Source organism: Octopus sinensis, linkage group LG20, assembly GCF_006345805.1.
Source record: "Octopus sinensis linkage group LG20, ASM634580v1, whole genome shotgun sequence".
Lineage (NCBI taxonomy): Eukaryota > Metazoa > Mollusca > Cephalopoda > Octopoda > Octopodidae > Octopus > Octopus sinensis.
Window position 1 is genome coordinate 3,296,414 of NC_043016.1, and position 17,288 is coordinate 3,313,701.

General features: G+C 37.6%; 1 protein-coding gene across 1 annotated transcript in view; it reads left to right on the forward strand.

The window, feature by feature from the left end:
- The window catches only part of LOC115222610 (adenylate kinase 7-like), an 80,076-nt gene that overhangs the window by 31,646 nt on the left and 31,142 nt on the right, over positions 1 to 17,288 (forward strand). Inside the window, exons 5-9 of the mRNA XM_029792912.2 lie at positions 6,896 to 7,006; positions 8,360 to 8,443; positions 10,000 to 10,085; positions 11,900 to 11,990; positions 15,458 to 15,535. Of these exons, the coding sequence (XP_029648772.1) occupies positions 6,896 to 7,006; positions 8,360 to 8,443; positions 10,000 to 10,085; positions 11,900 to 11,990; positions 15,458 to 15,535 (450 nt within the window). The remainder of the gene's footprint in view (positions 1 to 6,895; positions 7,007 to 8,359; positions 8,444 to 9,999; positions 10,086 to 11,899; positions 11,991 to 15,457; positions 15,536 to 17,288) is intronic.

The window sequence follows — 17,288 nt, forward strand, 5'->3', positions numbered from 1 at the left end:
ATCTGGCGTTGCAACCGTGCGTTGGTGCGGATAATTGAAATTAAAACATTATTGGTGAATTGAAGAAATGGAGCTGAACGCAGATTGAACAGAAATCGTTTTATTTCATTCTACACGTGTTTCGAAAGGCACAAATTACCAAAATCCGATTGAATAATGGGACCATATTGTGTCTTTCTCTTCAGGAAGAAAAAAGGAAATCCGCTGGAAAAACAAAAACAGAACAGAGGCTGAGCAAAAACAAATCGAACTATGCTCCTAAGAGCCCATGGCGAAACTGTTTATCAGTGTATGTTGAGAACCGGTGGCTGAAGAATTCAACGGGTCAGGCTTCGGTCAATCATGTGGGTGAGGGTGTATAAATGTTCTTTGTGACCGAGCATAAAGTTCTGACTATTAAGGAATATTGGATGTTTTATAAGGGGCGAGAAAAAATCTACTTAGAGACGTGTGTGTGTGTATACTGTTCTATATATGTGTGTGTTGGCGTAGGGGTAGAAAACATTTTTTGTGTACGTGTGTGCGTTGATCGTTCGGCTGTCAGTGGCTACTGCCGTGATAACCGTTGGGTGGCAGAAAGAAAAAAAAAAATATATATTATGTTTTATGTGTGTGTGTGTTCATCTAAGCCTGCCTTGTCAAGGAAACCCCCCGCTGTGAAAAAACCAAGCCCCGTTTGTCTTACAGGAGTAATCCCCTTGCAGTGGTTAATCGTAGATATCTTAAAGGCTATTTCAGAATTTGTTACCAAGGGCTATGGGTGCCGGTATTATTTATAAACGCTATTTAAAAGCCAGATAAGTGTAACGCCGCCAATGGGGGCATCGAAAAGCCGACTGAGAGCCCGTTTACCATCCGGCCTCTGGCAAACAAAATATGGAAGAGTTCGGAGACACAAAGGTTGCACTGTCTTCTGCCCCTATCAAATGGGAGGGCCACCGACAAAATTGACCATTCCAGCCTATAGCTTAAGTTCGTATCCTTCAGTCGCCATATTAGCTTACTGAGTCCCGTGGTCTGGCGCTTGTTCACGTCCCGAAAAGTTGCGTAATGGTTGGAGACACGCAAAGACAATCTTGAGGATGATGCCCCTACATAAGTGAAGACATCTGAGTCCGTGTAAACCTTGCATTGGTAGACGGCGTTTTTGATCTTGGAGTTCGCCGACGTGAATCTTAATCTCCAACACTAAAAACCTCGCCCAGATAATCGCCTCCCATAATAATAGGCTTCCTACTAAGACCCTATCACCTTTTTCCGGAGGCACAGCCTCTTCCGCTCCCGGTTTAATGCTCAGTAGGAATAATTATAGTAGTAATAATGATATGAGAGCCAGTACAGTGACACATAATCTCAGCTCCAGCCAGGGAGTACCACTAGGGGTATAGTTATAAATAGGGGTGTTGTGGTTGACGGTAACAATGGGAGTAGGGTAGAGAGCCCCAATAGCATCCCCAGCAACATTTCCCGCAATAGCAGCACCACGGGCAGTAGCAATGACAGCACTCTGATAGATAGTGGAGAATCAGGGGTTATTCCTATAGTTAATAGTGACGTAGTGGAAAATAGAGTAGTAAGCGGCTGCAGGTCTCGGAACGAATATAGTGACAGGAACGCAGTTCTAATTTCAGAAACTAATCCTAGCAGATTAAGATTCACGTCGGCGAACTCCAAGATCAAAAACGCCGTCTACCAATGCAAGGTTTACACGGACTCAGATGTCTTCACTTATGTAGGGGCATCATCCTCAAGATTGTCTTTGCGTGTCTCCAACCATTACGCAACTTTTCGGGACGTGAACAAGCGCCAGACCACGGGACTCAGTAAGCTAATATGGCGACTGAAGGATACGAACTTAAGCTATAGGCTGGAATGGTCAATTTTGTCGGTGGCCCTCCCATTTGATAGGGGCAGAAAACAGTGCAACCTTTGTGTCTCCGAACTCTTCCATATTTTGTTTGCCAGAGGCCGGATGGTAAACGGGCTCTTACAGTCGGCTTTTCGATGCCCCCATTGGCGGCGTTACACTTATCTGGCTTTTAAATAGCGTTTATAAATAATACCGGCACCCATAGCCCTTGGTAACAAATTCTGAAATAGCCTTTAAGATATCTACGATTAACCACTGCAAGGGGAATTACTCCTGTAAGACAAACGGGGCTTGGTTTTTTCACAGCGGGGGGTTTCCTTGACAAGGCAGGCTTAGATGAACACACACACACATAAAACATAATATATATATTTTTTTCTTTCTGCCACCCAACGGTTATCACGGCAGTAGCCACTGACAGCCGAACGATCAAACGCACACACGTACACAAAAAATGTTTTCTACCCCTACGCCAACACACACATATATAGAACAGTATACACACACACACGTCTCTAAGTAGATTTTTTCTCGCCCCTTATAAAACATCCAATATTCCTTAAATAGTCAGAACTTTATGCTCGGTCACAAAGAACATCTATACACCCTCATCCACATGATTGACCGAAGCCTGACCCGTTGAATTCTTCAGCCACCGGTTCTCAACATACACTGATAAACAGTTTCGCCATGGGCTCTTAGGAGCATAGTTCGATTTGTTTTTGCTCAGCCTCTGTTCTGTTTTTGTTTTTCCAGCGGATTTCCTTTTTTCTTCCTGAAGAGAAAGACACAATATGGTCCCATTATTCAATCGGATTTTGGTAATTTGTGCCTTTCGAAACACGTGTAGAATGAAATAAAACGATTTCTGTTCAATCTGCGTTCAGCTCCATTTCTTCAATTCACCAATAATGTTTATATATATATATATATATATATATATATAAATATATATGGCTAGATAGATAAATAAATAGATAGAGAGAGAGAGAGAGAGAGAGAGAGAGAGAGACAGAGACAGAGAGAGTCGTAGTAGTAGTACAAGGCACCACCAATGTTTACTGGAAATAGCAGTCGATAAATTTATATAAATATTTATGTGTGTGTAAGCTGTGAGATCACATAGTTCGACTGAAGTTCTGCAAGACTTTGCTTCAGTATGACTGCAGTCCAGTGACTGAAGCAAGTAATACGAACACACATACATGCACACACGCACACACACACAGACAGACACACACACAGACATACATACGTGCATACATACCTACGTACGTCCATCCATCCATCCGTCCTATGTACGTACGAAGATATATACATACGGACGTAACTATGTATGTATGTATGTATAATTTCAGTATTATAATTTGTGGGGGGGGGACGTCACAGCTGTAACTTCCGAGTGCCACGTGCGTTTAATACAAGGATTCCTAGTGTTTATACTTCTGAACAAATAGTTGTCAAAGTAACACTGGAAGACCTGTTTTGCTCTGTGGATGAATATTACGAAACAAATTTCTTTACAAAAACGATTATGGTTCAAGGGAGAGCACTCGTAAAAATGTTTGAAGAAGTTATTCCACTTAGTGCTATTATTTTTCAAAACCTGATTATTGAAATAAAATTTTTAAAACGTTGCAATAATTGGTTTGATAAAATACTTGAATGAATCTGAGTAACAATGGAATAAAATAAGCAGAGAAATAAATGAACAAATAAAAATAGAAATATAATTGAAGACGCTCACATAATAGAAAATAGACTTAACCGAAAACATAAATGGGGCAATAATCCCTCACTCGGTCCCCCACACTGTGTAACCTGATGTCTAAAGACAACAGGGGAAATAAATATAAATATTCATCATCATCATCATCGTCTGCCAACATAGTAGGCCTGGTTTAGGACGAATGTTGCTGTAATTTAGCACCAAGAGACATTGTCTCCAGCAGGCTATTATATATATATATATATATATATGTAAATGGATGAATGAATTATCCTGTTTTCCGTTAACATGGAAAATTCAATAAAGCCTTTGAACATTCTTTTAATCAACGTATCCCTCCCTCTCTATTTGTTCCCTAATTACTATCCCTTTAACCCTTCCCCTCCTTCTATCTGCATTTGACATCAAATCTACTAACGGTTTTTTTAAATACTTAATAACGTTCTGTTTATCATGTAGGCAGCCATCGTAAATGTTATAATGTCTTGTTGTTGAGATAGGCTCTCTTTCTTTCCTGTTTATATCTTACACCGTTTATTCCTTTGGAATAAAACCATGTTGTCTTCGAAACATATGTCGAAAGTAAAAGAATTTTAATAACATCTTCGTCCAACTCCATTTATTTATTTATTTATTTATTTATTTATTTACTCATTTATACATATATATATATACGTAAGGACACAGATCGTGTCGTATAGCCAGTTGGAGACGATGTCTTCTGGGGTTAAATTACAGCAACATTCGTCCTAAACCAGGACTGCCATGTTATGTTGGCAAACAATTCTTTACTCCAAAGCACTGTTGCTGAATATCTCACGTTGGGAGATTTAAAAATAGTAATTTTCTAATCATCATCATCATCATCATCATTCATTCATTAAGTCCGTTTTCCATGTTGGCATGGGTTTCACCAGAGCTGGGAAGCTGCACGAAGCTAGTTCAATTTTCTTTGGTTTCAACGGTTGGATGTCCTTCCTAAACGCCAACCAATGTACCGAGTGTACTGAGTATTTTTTTATGTGACACCAGCACAAGCGTTTTTACATGGCACTGGAGCAGGATTCTTGCAGGCCAATCCTCTTCACGAGGAGGAATGGCCTTTGCACATCTGCTGTGCTGGATGACAGGTCTTACTGAGTAAAGCAAGGTGCCAGATACCACAGTCCTTTGTCATCTTGTCTGATAGGTTTCTTGTCATTAGGCCATCCTTCAGGACCTTGTCCCATTGCTTCTTGGTTCTCCCTCTTTTCTAGTTCAACCTACTTTGAGAGATCAGGTTGTGCTTCAGTGCCTTGTCCCAAGAAATAAGAGGCATAGGTACAAACTGTGTAATATGCAAACCCATATACATGCACACAAGACACATATACACATACTAACACACATAGATACAGACATAAATGCATGTGCAGATAGGAAGACAAGATAGAATAGATGGGACAAGACTAGAGAGAAGAGATTAGACGAAGGACAGAAAATTGCTGAAGAGGCCACAGAATGTGTGATGAAGAATTCTGATAAATAAACTAATAATGATAATAATGAGCACTCAGAGAGTGCAAACCTGTGCCAAGGCAACACCAAAGTCCACTCAAAGATTAGCCAGAGATGATTTTTAAAATGAGAATATCTGAAATAAACTCAAATGCTCTCACAAATGAGAATATTAAAAATGAACCCGACCGCTCTCAAAAATTAAATAGAAAAACAGGAAAAAAAATCCAGAATCCTTGTCTGGTACCAGATTGATCCCAAAATTTAATCAGTTTGTGCCATTCACAAGGCCAAACATTCTTGAAAATTTCATCTGAATCCATCCAGCAGTTCTTGGGATATCTTGTCCATAGACAAATCAACAAACAAAAAAAACCTGAAAACAACACCTTTGCCTTTGCTAAGGCAGAGGTAATAAAGCTTAAGTGAATAAGCTAAATAAATATTGGGTGTTTATTGGCAAAAAATGACCATTCCCAAATATACCAATATAATTAAAGAAGTAAGCAGCTAATTAAGAATGAAAACAGAAAAGGAAGACAAGAAAGTGGAGAAAAATATAAGAAAAAATGGAGAAAAAGAAGGTAAGCAAGACAAGATCAGGACAAAATTAAAATAATTAGTGAAAGTTTGTCCTCCTTGCGACTAATTTACTAAATCCAGGTGGAAATATTGGTTTCAAATTTTGGCACAAGGCCAACAATTTGGGGGGAGGGGTTAAATGGATTAGATTGATACTAGTGCTCAACTGGTACTTGTGTTATCAACCCCCAAAAGAATGAAATGCAATGTTGACCCTGGTGCAGTTTGAACTCAGAATGTACAGTTATGTTCTGGTTTCATATTCCACTGAGGTCGACTTTGCCTTTCATCCTTTTGGGTGTCAAATAAATACCAGTTATGCACTGGGGTTGACGTAATCGATTTAATCCCTAAATCCCTTTGTCTGTCCTTGTTTGTCCTCTCTACATTTAGCCCCCTGTGGGCAATAAAGAAATAAATATGCTTAGATATTATTAAATGCTGTAATCATGTTGAATGAATGGTGCAGACACGGTGGAGTTGTTGAGGAATTTGCTTCAGAACCAAATGGTTCCAGGATTACTGTTGCAGAGCAACACTTTGAGCATGTTTTTTACACTCTAGTCTCAGATTGACCAATACCATTTGAATGGCATTTGGTAGTTGGAAATCCATTGTAATGTGTGTGTGTGTGTGTGTGTGTGTTAACTGATTTTAAAAAATAAAATAGAACAACTGATGTTTTGCGAAAAAAAAAAAAAGAAGCATATCTTGGCCATCTAATGAAATACGGATCAGTGGAAAATGTTCCAGAAAGAAACATAATGGAATTGATTTGTCTAAAACTTATTGCATGCATTACTCCAGCATGACCACAGCCCACTCTCTGAAATTGTAAAGCAATAAAACATTGTGTTTTTTGTTGTTTATAAACACAAATATAAAACTAATAATATTAATCATAATAATTATTATCATCATCATCATTATTATTATTATTATTATATTATTATTATTATTATTATTATTATTATTATTATTGTTATTGTTATTATTGTTGTTGTTGTTACTATTATTATTATTATTGTTATTGTTATTATTATTATTATTATTATTATTATTATTATTATTATTATTATTATTATAACAATGTTTAATGTATTCCTTTGGATGTCTATATTTCTTTGTTGTTTTGTTTGAATTATGTAAATGGAAGCTTTTTTCTAATACATCTCAAGATTTAAGATCTTAGACATCAAAAAAATCTCTTATTGTAGGAGGACCCAGATATTCCTTTTACCAAAGATGATTACCGTCGGAGAAGGCCACACGCAAACTTCAAGGATCACATCAGCGCTGAGAAAACAGTCATAAAACTTGGCAAAGGGGTAAAGTGTTTGACTGTTCAACTGGTTTCTTTTCCCCACTTTTTTGTTCATATTGGAATTTGGCTTAGATTAGTGAAATTTAGGTTTGCTAATCCCTTATATTTCAGTATCATATCTTTAGTGATACAGGATCATCATTTGCGTCGTTGTTGTCAACTCTGTTGATCGCTTCTATGACACTTTGGTGGCTCATTATTAAAAGCGCCAGGTTAAATGCTACTACAACACTGCCCTCTTATTGTTAATCAATTCTGGATATATGGAAAACAAAAGCAACTTGAGCAGGAATTTTTACACAGATTCTAACCAAATGGTGTAATACATTTCATTCAGTGTCATTTTTATTGTTAACTTTGCTGCCTAAATAAGACAGTCTTTTTGGATTTTTTTTAGACTACATATTGTGCTCCTGTATTTTAGGGATGTGTATATAGAAAATTGCAAAAGTTACATCTTTTCTAGATACTATTCATATTTTTTTTAAAGTACCATTCTAGTTCTAGGATTGTATTCACTTTCTGTCTCTCATTCTCACACACACACACATATTGTGTATGTACACATGTGTTTGAGTGTGTGTATGTAAGAAATCAGCTTGATAGGGTTGGCTCCACTAGCTTTTGAATACCCAACATATGCTGTATATCACAACAGCTTCTCTATGATTCCAGCATCATTTGAAGAACCAAGGCAAAACTAGATATCTTTCCTGAAAGAAATATAAAAGGTTTCTTTGGGGATTGAAGCCAAACATAGCCAGTCACTTACTAAATAAGGTACCTGTGAATAGTAGAGCTGCATGGTGAACATTCAAAATACTATGCTTTTCTTTTTAAAAAGATTAATTTATTTCTTTTTCATTGAATCATAAAAAAAAATATAAAATAATAAAAGATTTTAAAGATAAATAAAAAAAAAACTAGAGGTTCACAAGATTGATAAAGTGGATGCTAGCATTTGGTACCTGCTTTTGAGTTCTTAAAGAATGAAGTGAAGGGAGTGGCTTACAGGCTAGATTTATGACAATAAGGGAGTGGGTTTATATTTTTGGACTGAGTGACATATTTTGTCCTTGGGCAAGACACTTCATTTGATATTGCATCAGTCCATTCTGCAACAGAGTGTTTTCTGCAGATTATAAGAATCAAATCTTTCAAGACCAAGATGCTGACATTAATTATTGTATCAATTGAACACTGTATAATGAAGATGGATGGCTGAAATGTTCATTCAACTTCATTGTGGTCTAAGCTCTGAATTTAAAGTTATTTTTAACCAATAACCGTGAGACGTTTCGTCTGGAATTTGCTGGATATCAAATATAATGTATTATGATTTTTAAAACATTTTCAGAGCAAGAAGAAATTGAACACATGCGTTCTTGCAGTTGGTGCAACATACGGAGGCAAAGAAGACATTTTTCATTATTGGTTCAAGGTGAGTTTCATTATGCTGCAGCTTTACTTTGTGACAATGCTATTTCGAGTTATTTGCCGTTTCTCTGCAATGTGTTACTTTTTGTAAATTTCTCTGTCTCAATCTGGCTGAGAAAATTTTGCCTACATCAAGCTATTATTCATTTTTGTCTACATTGCAAAACTTTGGCCTAAACCAGACTAAATTTCAGATGAATTGTTTTCTCACTGACTCACCTTTTAAAAATTCTAGCCAGACTGAAACCACCAGATTCCACCAACTGCAGAAACCTTCTACTTTCACTTTCCCTCTAGCTATCACACTACAAACATCCCTAATTTCCAATAAAACTACCAAAGTTCAATTTTTTAAATGTACTCTATACTCCTTATAGCAAATTACATTATTTCTCCTACACAAAACCTCCACATTACTCTGGCCATACATACAGTATGCAATATCTCTTCTCACTAAAATTGCCAATTCAGATCCATTAAAATCAGATCCCTACTTTATACACAAAGCCACATGATGCTCTCACATAGATTACAAGGTCGCACCCATCAAAATCCATCCAGCACTTATTATACTAAAAAGTCCAATATCACAGCTAAAGACACCACTATACACTCGTTTAATCACCTTCCTAACCATAATATTAACCAACATCACTATTTCAGATAAAACTGTAATCAAAATATGGTCTGAGTTGTTTATAATATTAAAAAATGACTTTGTACTATGCAAAATACATGCATCAAAAGCTACTCTGTACACTTAGCAGTACTGTTGCTCCAGAAAATATACTGCATTGCACAAATCAAAATCTACATTCTTCTCATTATATTAAGTAACAATTCTGTTTTGGTTGTGAAGGCACATAGCTCAGTGGTTAGAGCATTGAGCTTACAATCATGAGGTTGTGAGTTTGATTCCATGACCAAGCTGCATGTTGTGTTCTTTAGCAAGATGCTTTATTTCACGTTGCTCCAGTTCACTCAGCTGTAGAAATGAGTTGCGACATCACAGGTGCCAAGCTATATCAACCCCTTACTTTTCCCTTGGGTAGCATCAGTGGTGTGGAGAGGTGGAGGCTGGTATGCATGGGCGACTACTGGTCTTCCATAAAACAACCTTGCCTGGACTTGGGCGTCGGAGGGGAACTTTCTAGATGCAATCCCATGGTCAATCATGACCGAAGGGAGGTCTCCTCCTCTGTTTAGGTTAAAATGACCAAGTAACACTAAATTAAAAAAACCCTCCTCAAAAATTTCAAGCCTTGTGCCTAGAGTAGAAAAGAGCATCCCAACCAAACTTATATAGAGAGAAATTTGTAGCAATAGTTAAAAAAAAATGACCCATTGGCCTCCTCCTGCTATTCTTTCTATACAAAAGATTTCACAACCAATAGCAACTATTTTTGCATAAAAAGGCTGGATGTTAACGATGGTTGCTTGAATCAGTTGCATTTTATCATTTTCAATCTATGTCCCCTTGTGTTAACATTGCTTGCAGATGTAAATATTCTGAATGTTTCTTGTTTCTCTGAAATATTTATACGGTTGTTTCATTGCCAGAGTGCTTGGCACAATGAGCCTGTGTTGAAATGCATTGGCAATGGAACTAATATTGTGCCCACAATACACATAAAAGATCTTGCTGCGTAAGTAAAACATCTCATAATTATTGATCTATTTTCAATCATCAATTGCTACTCTTCATATATATCCTTTTCTATCTTTCATTTGTTTCAGCCATTAGACTGCGACCATGCTGGAGCACTGCCTTGCAAAGATTTAGTCAAACAAATTGACCCTCGTGATTTTCTTTTAAGCGTGATCCTTATTCTATTTGTCTCTTTTGATAAATTGCTAAATTATGGGGATGTAAACACACCCACGCCAGTTATTAAGCAGTGATGGGGTACAAACACACACGCACACGCGGTGGACTTCTTTCAGTTTCTGTCTACCAAATGTACTAACAAGGCTTTTGTCAGCCAGAGGCTATAATGGAAGACCAAGGTGTCATGCAGTGGGATTGAACCCAGAAGCAAGTGGTCAGGAAGCAAACTTCTTACCATTTCTTGGCATTAGGAAGGGCATCCAGCTGTAGAAACTCTGCCAGATCAGATTGGAGCCTGGTGCAGCCATCTGGTTTGCCAGTCCTCAGTCAAACTGTCCAATTCAGAGTTTCAGATGTCGGGGCAGAAACCCACAGCAGCATCTCTTAACTGAAGAGATGCCGGCATGAGTTTCAACCCCAACATCCAAAAGCTGGAGTTTTATCATGGCTACCAAATAATTGTCACATATTACATATAAATATATATATATATATATATATATTGTGTGTGTGTGCACATACACACACCTACATAAAAATTGCATACACACATTATACTATATTGCATCACATTGCATTGATCACATCACATACATACATGCATATTTGCCTGCCCACCCACTAGCCTGCCTCTCTATCTGCATCCTCAAGACCATTTGCTCGCTTGTCTGCTTGTATATATGAATTTGTTAAATATCTCACAGTTAGATAAGCTAAAATTGCCAGGATCTATGTACATTTCTTTACCATTTACTTCATCAGTGAAGATTTCCAAATTATCATATTTCCCCAGCAGAGCACTTTAATGGCTTTTTTTTTTCATTCTAAGACAGTTATTATTTCTTTGTGACTGCTTCATTCCTGTATCACTTCATGATCAGTTTATATACCAACCACTCATGATAACAACAACTGTTATATATTGTGCAATTAAAGGAGTAATTGTATGTAGTTCAACAGCAGCTGATGCAGTGAACAATCACTAAACGACAAGGGTGCCTCTATAACTGTCCTATAAATTTCATTAGGTACAAGTGTGGCTGTATGCTCAGAAATTTGCTTCTCTGTCACATTGTTCCAAGTTCAGTCTCACCACATGGCACCTTGGTCCAGTATCTTCTGCTATAGCCTGGGGCCAATCGAATCTTTGTTTGTGGTTTTGGTAGACTGAAACTGTAAGAAACTCATCATGTATATGTAAATACCCATGTACCCATGTGTGTGTGTTTGTCCACCCACCACCACCACTCGACAACTGGTGTTGGTTTGTTTATGTCCTTGTCAGCTGTTTTTGGCAAAAGAGACTGACAGAATGAGTACCAGGCTTAGAAATAAGTACTGAGATAAATTTCTTTGACTAGACCCTTCAAGACAGTGCCCTGGAATGGCCAAAGTTCGGTGACTGAAAAGAGGAAAAGATGAAAGATAAATTTCCTAAAAATTCCATTCTATGTTATCTTTGAGATTCATTCATCCTACATGTTTAAATCACATACAGCCATAGCACTGGCTACATGTTGAGTATTAGAACACTCTAGTGAGTAACATCATAACTTAGATGAACCCCAAAATCTCTGTTCTGCTTAAAAGTTCACATGTATCTGTCTAACAGACGATTGGCTCCATTTTTAGGGTTATACAGAATATTGCTGATGCCTCTCCTCAAGGAAAATACATAATTGCCAAAGATGAGTCTATGAATACTCTTGAAGAAATTATTAAGGTAACAATAGACCATTTGTTTTATTCTTGGAATTTTCAGTGGCAGGTGTGGTATTTATAGGTTGTTAAGTGATATAAGCTATGAGAAAGTCCTTATGGTATTCATCTGTTGGTTTGTTTATGGCCTTTGCAGTTCTTCTGAGAAGGCAAGATCAATGTGGTTAATGGCACATAGGGAAAGTGTTTTGCACTGTAGATGGTGGTCAACCAATGACTTGTGAGTGAAATTGGTAGCGAGAATCTGAGTGTGTGCGCGCATGTATGTGTGTGGATGCACATGTGTGCGTGTGTGCATGTATGTAAATGTGTGTGTGCATATGCACATGTGTGTGTGCATGTATGTAAATGTGTGTGTGCATATGCACATGTGTGTGTGCATGTCTGTAAATGTGTGTGTGCATATGCACACGTGTGTGTGTTTGTGTGTGTGTGCGTGTTTGTGTGTGTGTGTGTGCATTCCTTCATGTTTGTCCTCTTCATTGATTATCAACCAGTGTTGGTTTGTTTATGTCCTCAGAACTTAGCATTTTAACAAAAAGGATTGATAGAGTAAATAACAAACTTTAAAAACAAAGAAAAAAAGGCACTGGCATCAATTGGCTCTAAACTCTCCAAGCTGGTCCCTTGTCATGGTTGCATTCCAACGACTGAAACAAATAAAGGAACACAAGAGTATATGAAATTATAAGTGTAGTGGAGGTAGGAGAAGGTGTCGTCAGGAGGCTGTTGTGGAAGGAAGTGGAAAAGGTGTGCGTGTGTGTATTGAGAAAGCCAATGATGGGGTTGAATAAGACGGAGGCAAATTTTAAGTAAGTGTAGAAGAGTTAGGAAAGGGAGGACCTCTATTGAGTTTTTGTCTAGTAAGAGTGTTAGTACCAAAACACTAATCAATATAATGACTATACAAGGCAAACAGTTGGCAGAATCGTTGGCACACTAGGCAAAATGCTTAGCAGCATTTTGTCTGTCTTTATGTTCTGAGTTCAAATTCTGCTGAGGTTGACTTCACCTTTCATCCTTTTGGGGTCGATAAATTAAGTATCAGTTGACTGGGGTTGATGTAATTGACTCATTCTCTCCCCCAAAGTTGCTGGCCTGGTGTCAAAATTTGAAACCAATATAATAACTGGACACCTTTTAGAATGGAATCATGTGATTTGGGTGAACATTTTCTCAGTTTGGCTTACAAAGAGGTTTCATAATTGGGGCCCACCCTGATCAACATTACTATACCACTAACTTGTGAAGAAAAAAATCCGTCTTCTACTTGCCCATCCCATGTCTTATACTGCTAACCAGTTTCTCAACCATAGAGGATACAAAACCTTGCTGTATTTCAGTTACTCACCTCGTGTCACCACCACCTTGAAGAAGGTCTCCGTTTGTAAAGTTGCATATTCCACTCTCTGCAGGAATTTTGCTGTACTCTTTCTGGCACTCCTTTTGTATCTATATCTATCTGTCTGTCTGCTTCTGTGTAAGGTGTGTGTGTGTGTTATGTATTACCATTTTCTAATCTATGAGAAACATGCTGAGTGTTTCACTTCCTGGTCTTCTTTGAGGTATGCTAGTATGGCTGATTTGTACGGGAGGTCATCAGAAAGAGAGCGCTTCATGAGGAGTTCACTTCCAACACATAGGATAGTGTTTTCTTCACTTTTCATCTCTAAGTTAATGTATTTATTTATGCTGCTGTTGCAAGTGCTGTCTAAGAGAGATTCTGTGACACTCAAAGACTGTCTGCACTTGATTCCAAGCCCCTGCTTCCTACATCTCTCCTTTGGTAGACCCTGTCGATATCACTGTTTCTGTGGAAGTTTCCACTCAATGTTAGAATCTTGTAGGTTTTAATATCTATAGAATGAACTTTTTGTACAAACCAGTTGAGTATCCCAAATGGTTCTGAAAATGTATTGTAGGGTACTGTCTTGCTGTTAGAGGAGAGTTCAGACTGACATACTTTTCTCTTAGTCTGGTGTAAATTCATGGGTCACTCCATCTTTATTCACAGTGCCTTCATGTGTATGTGTGTGTGTATGTGTGTGTGTGTGTGTATGTGTGTGTGTGTGTGTGTGTGTGTGTTCCTCTTCTGTGTTTAATCATTTAAATTCTTCCACTGAGGAAGGATCTGGTTTCTAACAAAGATACAAAGCTCCATGTTTTGAATGTTGATAACAAAAACAATGTCACATTTTAAACCTGAGAAAAGTCTTGCATAGTTTTACTGTTCCGCTTACACATCGTGCGAGTAATTGGTTTGATGTCTTTTTCTGAAAATCCTAACTTATCCAGACTGACAGGCATTTCCTTACAAGACCAAGTGCACCAGTTATTACTGGTATAAATGTAAATTTGTAATCTGGTTACAGAAGTTGATGTATGTATATGTGTGTATGTATATTTCTTTCTGTATGTCTATTTTTCTATCCATCTATATATATATAATTAATATCAAAGGGTAATCAGAAATATTTGAAATTTCCATTACTAGTGGCCTAGCGTGTAAAAAGATTTAGTCAATAGACTATATATTATTCATATAAATACAGTGTGCATTTAAACAGACAAGGGGCATCCATCATAGGATTCCTTGCACGCTAGAAAGGACAGTTAAATTCCAAACCACTATTAGGGATAAAGTTTCGAAGGGAATGAAAAATAAAAAATGGTAAATGCTTTTATTTTTCATTCCCTTCGAAATTTTATCCCTAATAGTGGTTTGGAATTTAACTGTCCTTTCTAGCATGCAAGGAATCCTATGATGGATACCTCTTGTGTGTTTAATGTGTATGTGTGTGTGTGTTTGTAGCAATGTACAAAGGAGACATGGGCTCTGCTAGCTGCAATGCAGGCAACCTTACTATAAAGGCAATAATTTTAGGTAAGAACAGATACATTTTAGGAGGGATTCATTAGTTCTGTGACCAAGTACTTCATAAAAATCCATCCGGTGCACACCGTAAAGTGTTTGGTCACTGAATAAACAAAATGCCCCCCAAGAAAAAAATCACAGATATACTGAACAGTAATGTTGTTGAGTTACTCTGTGAAGAAGGAGCACAATGCATACGGTGATAATCTGAGGCCCATCCATTCCATGTCAGCATGGGAAAATTTATTGTAATATGACACTGAACAAAGGCAGTGAGCTGGCAGGAATGTTAGTACGCTGGGCGAAATGCTTAGCACTATTTTGTCTGTCTTTACATTCAGAGTTCACATTCCGCTGAGGTCGACTTTGCTTTCCATCTTTTCAGTGTTGATAAATTGAGTACCAGTTGCATACTGGCGTCGATCTAATCGACTGCCCACCCACCTTCTCAAAAATTTCAAGCCTTATGCCTAGAGTAGAAAAGAATATGACTTTGAATATGATGTTGATGATGAAAGTGCTAGTTATGTATGAATGTTTGGTGGCTACCTATTGTTTCATTTTAGGATTCATGTGCTAAACTTTTTCTGTTTCAGAGTATCAGCAAAGCACTAACAACTGGCAAAATACAAAAGATTCCCCCAGAAGACTTTCTTTCAGAGAACAAACTCACTGTAAGTTTTTGTCTTTTTCATATATCACGCACAACAAACAAAGCAGATTATTCCTATGACCAGGTCAATAACCGAGTTGTTTTGTGTAACTTCATGACAGAATGTCCCTCTGAATTCATGATAGAGTTTTTCTGATATCTAAAGATACATTTTCAAGAAACCGTTGATGAGGCTGCTTGTAGGGAATATTTTCTTTAGCCTAATGAGAGGACCTATCTGTGACCTTAGGACAGAAAACTTCTGTAATCTATTGAGAGTTCTCTGTTATCTGTTGATGGAATACGGCCTTCCTCTAATCTTTATCGAGGAATAACTTGCATTTTAGTAAAAAAATATATTTGGTCAGTTTGAATGGTAAACTCATCAAACAAAAATTGGTGTATAACAAGTGTAATAGTAAGAAGAATGATGGTGAGTGATATTGAAATGATAACAAGGACCATATTGCTACAGAATACATTACAAATTGATTTCAAATTTTAGCACAAGGCCAGCAGTTTGGGAGACGGCGTTAAGTTGATTACATCAACTCATGCTCAACTGGTACTTATATTATCAACCCCAAAAGATGAAAGGCAAAGATAACCTCGGCAGAATTTTATTCTTGTAGTAGACATTACGTATTGTTATTGAAAACATCACACATTTTATAGAACATATTACATATTCCCATGACAAATTACATATTTTCATAGAACACATTACATATTGTTGTAGAACATATTGCCTATTGTTATAGAGTATCTTACACATCTGTTATAGAACACATTACTGTTGCTATGCAATAGTACATATTGTTGTAAAACATTTTACATACTCTGATAAGAGTGTGTTACGTATTGGTATAGTTAGTATTACATAATGCTGTAGAATACATTTCATATTGTTACAGAACACACTACATTTGGTAGAACATATTAAATTATTTTCTGTGCCATTATGTGGCTTAAATGCATGAAGAGAGGCAGCACTGTGAGCCTTTCCTTGGGTCAATGGAACTGATGGGATGAATGGAGAAAGCTTCTAATTCTTTGAGTGGAGACCTAGTCTTGATACTTGTCTCAGAGTGGACTCCTCTAAAATGCATGGGTGAGGTGTTGCTGTTAAATGGACAACAGACTACATTTGCCACTCAAGGACAGTCTCTCTGGCAGGCTTGCAACACAGTCATTGTTCACCGAATTCCTTTCACAATCCTTTGGCCTATGAGGGCTATGATGACATTTGTACACGGTATTAACTAGAGGGATTGAACCTGCACTCCTGTGGGTGTGAAGTTAAATCCTTAAACCACTGATCCAATGATAATATGTAAGTGTTGTTTTTGAATACATTACATATTGAGACAATAAAAGGGTAAAAACCTCCTTTGGTCATGAATGACCATGGGTTTGAACCTAGAAAATTCCCCTCTGAGGCACAAGTCTGGGCATGGTTGTTTTTATGGAAGACCAGCAGTCGCTCATGCATACCAGCCTCCACTCTCCATGCCAACGATGTTATCCAAGGGAAAGACAAAGGGGCCAATACAGCTTGGCACCAGTGACATCGCAACTCATTTCTACAGATGAGTGAAGTGGAGAAACATGAAATAAAGTGTCTTGCACAAGAACACAACACACAGCCTGGGCTGTGAATTGAACTCATAACCTCATGAGTGTGATCCCTGACACTCTAACCTGTGAGCCATGCACCTTCACATATTAGGACAAGGATACAACTTGATGTCTCATTGTTTCTTCTTGGAAATTCC